Below are 11,561 nucleotides of genomic sequence, written 5' to 3'. Positions count from 1 at the left end.
CGTTAATTGCATTTAAAGTTTGTTTTGTTTCTGAAAGATGATGAAATCATACTCTGCAGAAATTAGTCAAAGTAACAACATTTGGCCTCTATTCTGCTGCATTGACCTCTTTTATCATAGAAATGTCAAGCCAATTTTAATGCCAGTTGGTATCTAGTTTCAAATAACATCACTGTCTGATGTATCTTTGGAGACGTTTGGAACCTAGATATTGATAACATGGGAATTCTGGTATGGTGCCTTCTATCCTATTCCTCTCTTTCTAAATTATGGGCACTTTGCCCCCCGAACTACATAAAAGAATGAGATTGCCCTTTCCATCTTTTGAGCGCATACTGCATAACTTTGTCCCGTCGATTATCCAAAATTCACTTGATCATAGATTTCGTGAAGATTGTCATAATTTATCAGTTTTCCCCCCAAGTCCAAAATAAAGAGAAGAAAATGAAAAAAAAACAAAAAAAAAAAAGACCCTATCCTCCTACCTGATTCCCACCAACCTATGTTAATATTTGAGATTGTTATTGAATTTGATTAATTACATGAAACTAATTTATTGAAAATTCATTGGAATGCATAATAAGTTCAAACTATTAATCGTTGATATTTAGGAAACATTCTTTTCTTTTACAATTCCTTAATTCTCACATTTTACGATATAATAATAATAATTTATTACTAAAAAGCAATATTTTGTTAATTACATATTTTCATCAACATGTTATTCTCACAACTATTTGGAGAAGTAATTGTATTTGGTACTTTAGTCAATGTTGTTTCTAGCTCTTATCTGTCTTAAAGAGCAAATTTGGTAAACCAAAGGGATTAGAGAGGGAAAAGTGATGCAATGAAACATGGAGGGCGCTGAATTTCAATTATAGCTTGAGTGCATAAAATGATATTCCCTTTAATTGTTTCTGCTCAATTACTGCACTAGAACCTAACAGATATGCACCAGTTCAAATCACTGAAGAATGGAGGAGGTAGGAAGACCTTTATCGTTGCCTGTGTCAGCATCCAAACCATAGAAGATTTGGTGAGGATAAAAGTTATAATATTATGACAATAGATATGTTCACATTGGTTTACAGAAAAACTGAATAATACAGCAAAGGAAGCCAACATATACCAGAAGTTCTTTATTGAGATGGGTGATGTTCATTCAAATCAAAACCAGGATCTAATTTTGATGTTCCATAGTTTTACAGTGAAAAGAGGTCAAGAGGGTAAAAAAAATGATTTCACCATAGATTTTTGACTTGGGCTTCTTTTGAGTAAAAAATATGGTGAGGTAGCTGTAAGCTCATTTAATTTCACTACTCCGTGTTACTGGAGTGCGAGGACAGAGAAGAATAAGAGAATTCAAGAAGGAAATATGAAACTTTGAATAGATAGACATGAAGCCAATATTATGTTTTTGGTTCTTTTTCTGGCTTGAAATACTCCAAATCCAGAAATAGCGTGGTAAACAATGACAATGGATTGTGAACAGATACTAGAATTGGAAATGTGACTGCTTGATGACTTGCATGAAAGACGGTCAGAGATTGAAGACTAAATATTTTGCTGCAGTACTTTGACCTCCATCTCGTTTAATCTTCAAAGATTGTGAATAATTTGTTTGCTTCCTTTAGTTCCTGTTTTGTGCCAGCTGTGGAGATAATTATGCTTTAAATTGGTCATGACGAATTTGAAGAGAATGTCATCTGCATTATAGAGACCTTTTGCTAGTACCAGTAACTTAAGAAAGAAATGGGAATCTTGTGCAAGGAAATTGATACCCAGCTCAAAGTGGTTGAAGCTTAGGCGCATTTAGGAATAGAATAGCCCAATGAGAATAATTGATTCTGACACCACTTTTCTCTGATTATCTTCTCATTTATTTTCTGCATTTTTGTTTCTGTTACAACTGAAGAATCACTTATATATTTATTTATCAGAGAATAAGCATATATTTTTCTGGATAGGCCTTCAATGTGAAGTACATGTATGCCAGAGTTGTTCTTATGTGTATTTAACTCTCTCTCTCTCTGGAAAAAACATGCAGGCCTAATGGCTACATACCATGCCAAGAATGAGTATTGCCTTCTCTCTGACATGTGCCAAGGCTATGGGGTCTTTGTTAGTATCATCTCACAGTTAGAAGATTGAATCGAGATGTTCATGGACATGTTGAATGCTTAAAAGGTTACATTATGATATCTTTCTCTGATGATTATTCAACGTGGCAGTTATCAGTAATGTTTAATTCGGCTGTCTATTTTGCTATCTGAAATTATTTCGTTTCTCTTTGCCTAATTATAACAATTTCATTCCATTCCATTGATAGTTCTACGAATCTGCAGCATGTTTTCTATTTTGTGACTTCCTATAGATGCAAAATTGATTGCTATTAGTTGGTCATATCGTAATTCCAATTATATGGAATGCAAGGAAAAAATTCTCAATCATTAATTTGGAGGTATGAAGACAAATATTTGACCTTTACACTACATCTCATCTAAAATTTCATAATGTTAGCTGTTAATTGAAAAAGTAATTCCTAGTTTACAACTAAATAATCATAGTATGAAGTATCTATTTTCGGATTATCTTTTTGCATTTATAATTTCCTAGTTTCAACATCAATTATTGATGCCTAACAGACTGTACATCCATGCAACAAATCCAATGTACCATTAACAACCAAATATTTATAATGCATAAATTCTCACATCAATATAGCGTTAGACAGACACATGATTAATTGACAAGAACCAAAAATTTCAACATTTCAAGGACTCTGTTTATGGATTTAGGTTCTCAACTCCACTCTTGGAAACTTCATCTACCCAATAAAAATTGCTAAATAATGAAATCCCAGAGTGAATTCAAGTAGTTTTTCTCATTTCTCATGTACAAATAAGCAAGAAACTATCCGCATACTTTATTTTTCGTAGTTACAATAGATACAATTTGTGTACACTTGGTATACCTCTACTAGCTAGTGTATCTGTTTAACACACTATAAGTCATCATCTGATTCATGCAAATCCATAACTAACCCCTGATCGAACAGCTGATCTTACGATCTCCTTGAAACTTTCCCTTCTACTTTAAGCTTCTGAACTCGCTGCCTCAGTCTCCTTTGATGGTCATGTATCTTCCAAAGACCATGCCCCAGAATCACAGCAGAGTATATGCCATGTGTTATAATAGGTGCAAGAATGTTGTTCGTCTGTCACACATACAAGCACCAAACTAGGTTATGCAATCTATTGTTACTAGTTGGGTGTAGTGAGAAGGTAATGTGTTTAATCAACTTAAATTACCTGAATCCATTCGAATCCAAGATAAAGTGCCAAAAGTGCTTCTAGGAGAGGGGAGTATATCTTTTTCATTTGCCTCCTTTCGTACCAGGCTGCATAAAATCGTAAAGGTTGTGAGGAATGGAAGAACATACTTATATACGAGTAGAGACTGAGAGCATTCAAATTAACCCAAATGATGGCATACAGATTGTTAGGTATGTAAAACTCTCAAGAACAGTAAATTCCTGGAGATCATTTAACATGCTTATCTTTTTATTAAAGATGAGGTATAAATTACAAGACAAATGGTTCTAAGGTACTGATATGTCAGAAAGGGAATCTATCATCAGAATAATTCAATCTTTCAGAACTTACAGAAATTCCGGATAACCTACAAAAGTACAATGAGGTGACCAATTGGCCATGATCACTTCAGATAGTAAAAACAATAAAAGCTGAGCCTACTCTTTATTTTAATTTTCACGTTTCACTTTTTGCTTTCTTTATTATTTAAAACGAAAAAATTGTGTCGTTTCACCTATTCTCGACAATAATATACTACTTTTCTTTCTTACCTTTAACCATCAATCTCAAACCCAAAACAAATACCAGTCAATAATTAACTAACGAGACCTAGAGAAAGTAATAGAATAGCTAATTATTATTCTTACACCAAAATATCATCTTCAATCTAATAATGCTATTCTACACACATCCACCGAACACATTTCATTTTTAGGGTAGGGTATTTCACCTGCGAAGAGCTTTTTTAGATCTTCACGACCCGAGCGCGACCTTAGTACTGGTGCAACTACATAAGTAGGGTCTGCGAGCAAAAGAAGAAGTCAAAGGTTCAGAAAATACGTTGATAAGGACAAGCATGCGAAACATTTTGGAGAAACTTATAAACAGACCTTTAGGAGAGGCAGCCATGTAATAAAGTGAACCAGTAAGAGCAGCTGTGACAACAGCAGCAAAAGCTTGTGCAAATGGGACAAATGGAGGCAGCACCCCAGCCTGTATCATGAAAAATGTTCAGAAAATGCGAATCAACTCTTACTTTCATAGCATCGAGCAACCCAAGTTAGCTAGTTTACCAGTGATGCCATTCCTCGAGCATCAGAAACCAAATCGCCACTCCTTAAAAATATTTCTGCCAATGCTCCCTGCAAAGAAACAAAAAAAAGACTACATTCTTTTCATACATTCATACACAGGGAAAGCATGTCTGCTTTTAGAATGTTGCGTGCAGGCAAGCTTGAGTACTTGACCAGATTTTATATGGCTGTTTAGATGCTGAAGGAGAAGCTACTCATGGACCCAAGAACCAAAAACTATAAATACTCATGGAGGCAAATACTCATTGATGAGGGTGCAAAGTATTTAAAATTTAATTTTTTACTAAGCTTTTATTAGATGTATTTCTTGGAAATTTTTTATAAATGATGATAAGGTTTTTCAGTAAATGATAATATAATAATCCTGAAATAAGTAGTAGAAAGACAAAATTAAGAGAAAAGGATAATATGGTGGAGGTGAGATAAAAGAAAATTATCAAAGAGAAATAAATTAAATTTAGCAGTTTTGGCACTTGGAGAGAGCGGAAACCTGAAATGGAGTGAAGAAGGAAAGAAACCAAAAAAAAAAAAAACAAAACTACTGCCACACCATGCTACCAGACTCCCGTCCAATGATTAAAAGAGTATAATTTATCAAGTTCAGCCATGAGCATTTGATAGAAGTTATGACAGCCAAATTATGATGACTATGAATGAAAACAAGCCATGCTCTTATGTATTGTATGACCGACACAAACTACTCTTGGAATAACTTCTATTTGGTCATTCATGAATTTGTATAGACTAATGAAGTAGACCTGAACAGCAGCACGGTAAAATAGCTCCTCCCCGACAGAGCTTGCTGCAACCATGAGAATAAACTGCAAGAAAACCGTAAAGAAGAATTTATTTCTCTCTTTAACATAATCAAGAGAAGCAAGTAAATAGTTTTCGAGTCAAAAGTTTTACCTGCCATGGTGACATTCCATAAAAAAAGCTCCGCAGCTCTTCATCCTCGACATCCCTAATAGCACGTGCATGAGGAGATAGCTTCACAACTTCATCCTGTATCATGAGAATTTACTCCCATAATCACTCAATTGTGTATAGGAGTTCCAAAAATTATGCATTTGGTTGCCTCATCAATTACCAGCTGTCATTTATATTATAATTCTAATTTTGATTAATTGTGGTCAAACTTTAGGTTTTTGAATTGGTTTATTTGACCGTGATTAATCGTATTAGTTTATCGCGATTTTTTAGCCCTACTCATTTACAATGTTGGGAATAACTAAGTTTTATAGTGCTCTCAGATAAAGCTGGCCATACATCTAGTATAAAGAGAAGGGCCATAATTGGCGGTGCTGCATATCCCAATCCTTCAACGATGGCATCCAATGATAAATCAAATCCTCCACTGCAATCAATTCCGGAAATGGAGCATATGAATCTTCCCGCTAGAGCCATTGCACCATATATTCCTAAAGTTCAAAAAGCAGGTGAAAAGTTGCATCAGAAATTGGAAATATATTCTCTACAATGTCGATGATTGTCAGCGTCTTGTACTCCAGAAAAAATGTAGGGCGTAGAAAATGGCTTTTCTAGACACTGAAGAAGCTGCCAAAGTAAAGGAGCTGATGTAGAACAGATGACTAGAAGAACTAAACCAATATAAACTAAACTATATAATCTATGAAATATTTTTCCAATTCTTCAAATTTAGAATAACTTGATGTCTTGACCATGATAATAAGTCATAGAGAAAGAGATCAAAACAAGGTGATGATCATGGATGTGGTCCTTCTACTTTTCTGCCATGTGTTGCCCTATTGAAGTTTGGACATGCAAGATGAATCGCAGCATCTGGGTAAAAATTTAAGCTCCTAAAAAATATTGATATCTGAAAGTGAGTTTAGGCAAAGCAAATAAGCAATGTTCCCATTTGATAACTGACACAAAATGGCCTAATAACTAAGTTTCTGAGAGCTCTATGGTACACATCAGCAAGTGCATAATCAACATCTTGGATAAATTTGTTTAGCATCCATCATTTACAGTCAGGGGTCTATTAAGTTGGAGGATTTATTCATTTAGTCGTTTGGCAGTAGAATTGAGTGAGGAGTCAAGTAAACATCCTTTTTTGCGCCTGAAAAGGCTTGGATCCGTACTCTGTGACAAGAATTTTTTGGAGAGGACAACTCTAATGATTAAATCACATCATATCTTTTCAAGTTCCTTCTTGGGTTCCTTGATTTCAAGGAATTATGTTCCAGCAGCTCAATTTTTTGCCCTTTTGGCACCATTGCTTGTTGATTTCTGTACTCAATGTACTACAATCATTGAAATGGCCCGACTAATCCAAAGATACACCTTACTAATTTAATATTGTAAAGAATATTTCCTTCAACTTTGCAAACATGTAAACACAATGAGTCTTTGGGCCCCATTTCAATAGGCTTCTCACAAACATAAGAAGACACAACACAAGATTAATAGAACAAGGAAACATGATGAGAATACAAAGGAGTTTGAGAGGTGAATGAGGTAAATTTTTTCCCCCCTTAAACAGCCACTTTCCTCTAGCTGTATGATCCCAACCGAGCAAAACTTTTACAGGCACAGGAACGTTAAACAGGGTACCAAACCAGTTGAATATTAAACAGGTTACCAAAACTAGTTGAACATTAAACAGGTTAACAAACTAGTTTGCACAAGAGAAAAGCATTTCTCTACCAATCTAAACTCCATTGATTTAACAGCAGTAACATGGCCCTCCAAAATCAGAGTTTTTTAACAACTTTTCCAGTTTGGGCTCCTGAATATTCTGCTACAAATCACAGCTGCATATGGCTACACAACTAAGGTGCACTTTGGTCCTCGTTCAAGAAGTAGACATAAGAAACCTTAGTGCTTTTTATATTTCAGATTCATGTGCTCTTTCTTCAAACAACCATTGCCTTTAACTTCCCTTCAACAAGGAGCACCCCAACACTTCAAGAATACTACCAGTTGCAAATTCGGGGATTCCCATTACTTCAGGAACTGTGGTCCAATCAACTCATTTTATGCTCCTATTGAACTCCCCATCCTATATCTATAACAAGAGATCAACAAACTGAAAACACATCTAAAGGTTCTCCCACGTTTATCATCAACTCTTCAAGTAGTTAACTGCCTCAATACTCAGGTAATATTTGATCTGCTTAGATGGAAAGAGTTGTCATGTTCACCGCTCATAATTATACAGCAACTAGAGAAAAGAAGAAGAAGAAGAAGAATTTAAAGTCTTCAACTAATTCTTAAGCGATCCATCTAAAAGTATACACAAATCCAAAAGAGGCCAAGTCAAAAAGACCAATAAAGTTCAAAAAATGGAGACTAACCAATTCCATAACCGAGTCTGACAATAGCTCCAATCTTTTCCCATACAGGAAAATCAGCAGTATCATTGAAGCTCTGATTGAATGTGGTGACCTCCATAGCTGAAGCCCTGTACCCTCCTCCACCACTATCTCTCTCCCCACTCTCCACCACTTCTCCACCTCCACCACTCCTCTCCGCCCTCACCAACCCGTAGCTCTTCTTCGTTCTCGTCTTCACCGGCACAACAAGTTGACCACTTAAACCACCCAGACGACTCCAAAACCACGGCGCCGAGAGCGGTTTCGGCGCCACCGAGACTAACGACAGCTCCATCGTGCTAAGACCGACACTCCGAATATCGAAATCAGCTTGGAGACAGCAGTACTGCAGTATGGTGAAGATTGAGATCGAGCATGGCAATGGCTGTGGTGGAATGAAGATTTTTGGGATTGATTGACAGATGAGGTCCGTTGGTTCTCTTTATAGCACTATACTTTGTAGTTTCGTGTGGCGCCACATCAAAGTCAACATGTACTTAAGGAAATGGGACTTGTGTTGATGACAGGAATATCTGGAGGACCAATCACATTTTTCTCTACCTAGATAATGCTTTGAACATTGGACTGTGTATAATTTTATTTGTCTCTAACCGAATCAAATCGAATCGAATCTAAATTAAAATTAAAATTTTAATTCATACTGAATATCGAACTAAAATTTTAATTCGATATTTGATAAAAGTTCTTTTAAGAATTCTTTATTCATTTTAAAATATATTATACACAAGTATTGTGAATGTTGCTACGCAAATTCAAAAGTGGATAGTATTTACGAAAAATTAAAATAGATAAAAACTAATTATGTAGTGTTTGGAGGAAAAAAAACGCTACAAAAGAATATAATATAAATGACGGGATATTAAGTTACAATTTATACAAAAAATATATATTAAGTGACAATAATTTTGATCTTGTTACAATTAATCATTGGTAACAAGAAAAGCTTATAAGTTGTCGCTGTCGATAATTAGTGGCAACTTATTAACAATTAAGTGATTATTGTCACTAAAATGGCAACTTATTAACAATTAAGTGATTATTGTCACTAAAATTGTTACGATACATGCGTTACTACTTATTTCTGATGAATTTAAGGCACAATATTCTGTCACTGATTATTGCTACTTAATTCAATACTTTGTCACAAAATATTGTGCATAAAGTTTCATCGGAATTAGTGACACATGTGTATTGATGACTTAATGGCAATAATCACTTATTATTAGTATAGATGAGTCGTTAATGATCTGTGGTGGCAGTTTTATATACAATCCTTGTTCACTGATAATAATTATTGGCACTTAATATATATTTTTATGATAATTATAAAATTATTATTTGATATCTTGTTGATAATATTATATTTTTTATGATAATTATAAGACTATTATTTGACATCTTGTCTATAATATTATACTTTTTGTACTGATTTTTTCGAAATACTACCAAATTAGCTTTTATCTATTTTTTTTTAATAAATATTAGCCCACTTTTAATTCTACTTATCTCAACCTTCACAATGTGTTTATCAACTATTAAAAGTTAATTTCAATTATTGTTTTTATTATTAACATAGGACTCACCTTACTTTTATAAAACTTTATTTTTTTTTTTTGCATTATTGTTTTTTTTAACAATATTTGTGTAAATAAGTTGGGGGCTTCATATTGAGCTTTGATAGTACAATTGTCTTATGAAACGTATATTTTTAGCACACAAATAATACATTAAGCCCAAATGTTGGTCTCGCCCATTTGGAGGCTCAATCCGCCCAGACGTATGGTTGGGCCCGACCTATTTGGAGGCCCAATCAACCCAGCGGTAGGGGGGTCCTGAGGCGCACATGGCCCAAAACGGGGTAGCCCCCCATGGTTCGGACCCCGTGCATTGTCTTGTGGGGGGATAATTACAGTTTTGGTCCTCATATATTGCCACTAATTCGTTTTCAATTTCTAAAAATTTTGTAGTTTTATTTTAGTCTTTCAATTTCTAAAATATTAACAGTTTCGATCCTTGGGCCTAATTAGTGACCATTTTGCCCTTTCAAAGAAAACATATAGTCCAACTATCTTTTTTTCTGTGCTTATTATCATGCCCAATATGCTTCCGAAAATAAAATTAAACCTCTATAAATTCATACATTTCTTTGATCGCCTTATTACCGTGCATTCCAGGTCCTCGGTATTCCTAAGCAATGTGCCTGGAGAAAGTCCCTAAAATAGAGGACTTGGAATACTCCAGGAATAAAGCAGCCAAAGAAAAATATATATGAATTTATAGAGGCTTAATTTTATTTTCAAAAGTATGTTGGGCCTGGTCATGAGTATAGTGCAAAGATAATTGGACTATATGTTTTCTTTGAAAGGGCAAAATAGTTATTAATTAGGCTTAAGGACCGAAATTGTTAATATTTAAAAAATTGAAGGATTAAAATAGAATTTTGATATGTTTTGGGACTGAAAGGACTTAGTGATAATATGTGAACCAAAACTGTAATTATCCGACTTGTGGGGGATGGGCCACATAATCCACGACCATCAGCCCAATGCACTCGATGCTGACTTGGTAGCTGAGTTGGCCATCCTTCCCAGTGGCTGGAGATCATTAGCTCTAAAAGTGAGCGAGCATCAACATAAACAATCACAAGGATTAGGTGCTACTCATGCCTCCGATAACCTCATGAAATCTCTGCACATATCCCTTAGGGAGCTTATTCCATAAAAACTTTTCCTCACGATCAAGACTCTTTAGAGATTTCTACCTACAATTTTGGAGTTTGAAGAGACTTATCCATAAAATCTACTGACCCGAGTCCCCCCAAGATCTTGCTTCCTCATCCGCTAGGGGTTACAACTATAAAAATTAGCCTTCCCATTTGATTTAGGGTAACATTCTCTTAATACAAGCATACACATCAACTTATTACTTGAACATCCTTATCAGCAAGATTAATTTTTTACCTTTTAAGCACTTCTTGCTATTTTATTCTTCTTGGGGTTTATCTTTCTACAATCATTTACTAATTTGATTGTCGGAGTGCTAACATCTTTTGCAGGTCTCATTTATTAGGCTTTCTAAAGATTCAACTCAAAGATTTTAAGTCCAAAAAATTCTTTAGTGGGGATTTTTGCTTGCATCAATTTCAATTTAAAATATTAGTGTACCTAATCAATTTTATTATTTTGATATGTGTGTATCGTATAATGTATATGTGATATCTCTTTCAAAAGGAAAAGAAAATGGTAATCAATTATACCCCTATATTGAATTTGATACTATTTATGCTTTTTCAATAATTTACAATATATATCAAGGAGAACACTTTTTTGGTGTCTCTCTTTTTTTTATTTGTCCAATATATAATTGAATAATTTTACGAAAAAATTACTTTTTTAGCCCGTTAAATATATTTAATATTAATTTTAGTTCAATAACTATGCTCATTTTTTTTAAATTTAGTGAGTTGAAAAATTGATTAAAAAAAGTCCTCTAATGAACATTTTTTTTTAATGGCTGCAAATATTAGGTGGCATGCCAGCTGGATATATTTTGGTGATTTTTAAGCTTATATAGAAATGGAGATGAGGTGGAAAAATATGTTGGACATATTTTTAATTATATTATAATTTATAAAATTAAAATTATTATTAAAAAAATAACCCACCACCACTCCCTCCTCCTCCCCTGCTGCCTACCCTTCTCCCTGCCCCAGACCCTCCCCCCTGCTCCGTGGCCTCTAGAATCTTGCCCCCTCCATCATCGCCTGTCCTTCTCCCCATCTCCCGCACCCC

The 11,561-nt window shown here is 34.6% G+C and overlaps 2 protein-coding genes across 3 annotated transcripts in view; one reads left to right on the top strand and one right to left on the bottom strand.

Annotated features, from left to right (window-relative positions):
- Positions 1–5,826, top strand: part of LOC105155951 (acetylornithine deacetylase) — a 10,822-nt gene extending 4,996 nt beyond the window's left edge. Inside the window, exons 10-11 of one of the 2 annotated variants that reach the window (XM_011071941.2) lie at positions 2,048–2,187; positions 5,662–5,826. In XM_011071941.2, the coding sequence (XP_011070243.1) occupies positions 2,048–2,151 (104 nt within the window). In that variant the 3' untranslated portion in view covers positions 2,152–2,187; positions 5,662–5,826. Of the gene's footprint in view, positions 1–2,047; positions 2,329–5,661 lie in introns of those variants that run through there. The other variant, XM_011071940.2, reaches the window with a different exon arrangement.
- Positions 2,850–8,214, bottom strand: LOC105155953. Its single transcript, XM_011071942.2, has 9 exons — positions 7,732–8,214; positions 5,678–5,829; positions 5,318–5,413; positions 5,167–5,229; positions 4,388–4,456; positions 4,205–4,307; positions 4,045–4,116; positions 3,312–3,400; positions 2,850–3,217 (listed from the first exon to the last, which is right to left on the bottom strand). Exons 1-9 carry the CDS (start codon positions 8,042–8,044, stop codon positions 3,065–3,067), a joined length of 1,110 nt encoding a protein of 369 aa, XP_011070244.1. The 5' UTR covers positions 8,045–8,214; the 3' UTR covers positions 2,850–3,064.

The sequence above is a fragment of the Sesamum indicum genome, linkage group LG2, assembly GCF_000512975.1.
Source record: "Sesamum indicum cultivar Zhongzhi No. 13 linkage group LG2, S_indicum_v1.0, whole genome shotgun sequence".
Lineage (NCBI taxonomy): Eukaryota > Viridiplantae > Streptophyta > Magnoliopsida > Lamiales > Pedaliaceae > Sesamum > Sesamum indicum.
Note: the sequence above shows the minus strand (reverse complement) of the source record. Positions and strands in the feature narration are given on the sequence as shown.

Bases quoted from the DNA above. Each gene is read 5' to 3' on its own strand.
- LOC105155953 (XM_011071942.2), bottom strand. From the start codon at position 8,044: ATGGAGCTGTCGTTAGTCTCGGTGGCGCCGAAACCGCTCTCGGCGCCG. The intron at 5,230-5,317 runs GTAAAACTTTTG...GTTTTCTTGCAG, and splicing joins ATGGAATGTCACCATGGCAG to TTTATTCTCATGGTTGCAGC. The intron at 4,457-5,166 runs GTCTACTTCATT...GTTTCTTTGCAG, and splicing joins TTTACCGTGCTGCTGTTCAG to GGAGCATTGGCAGAAATATT.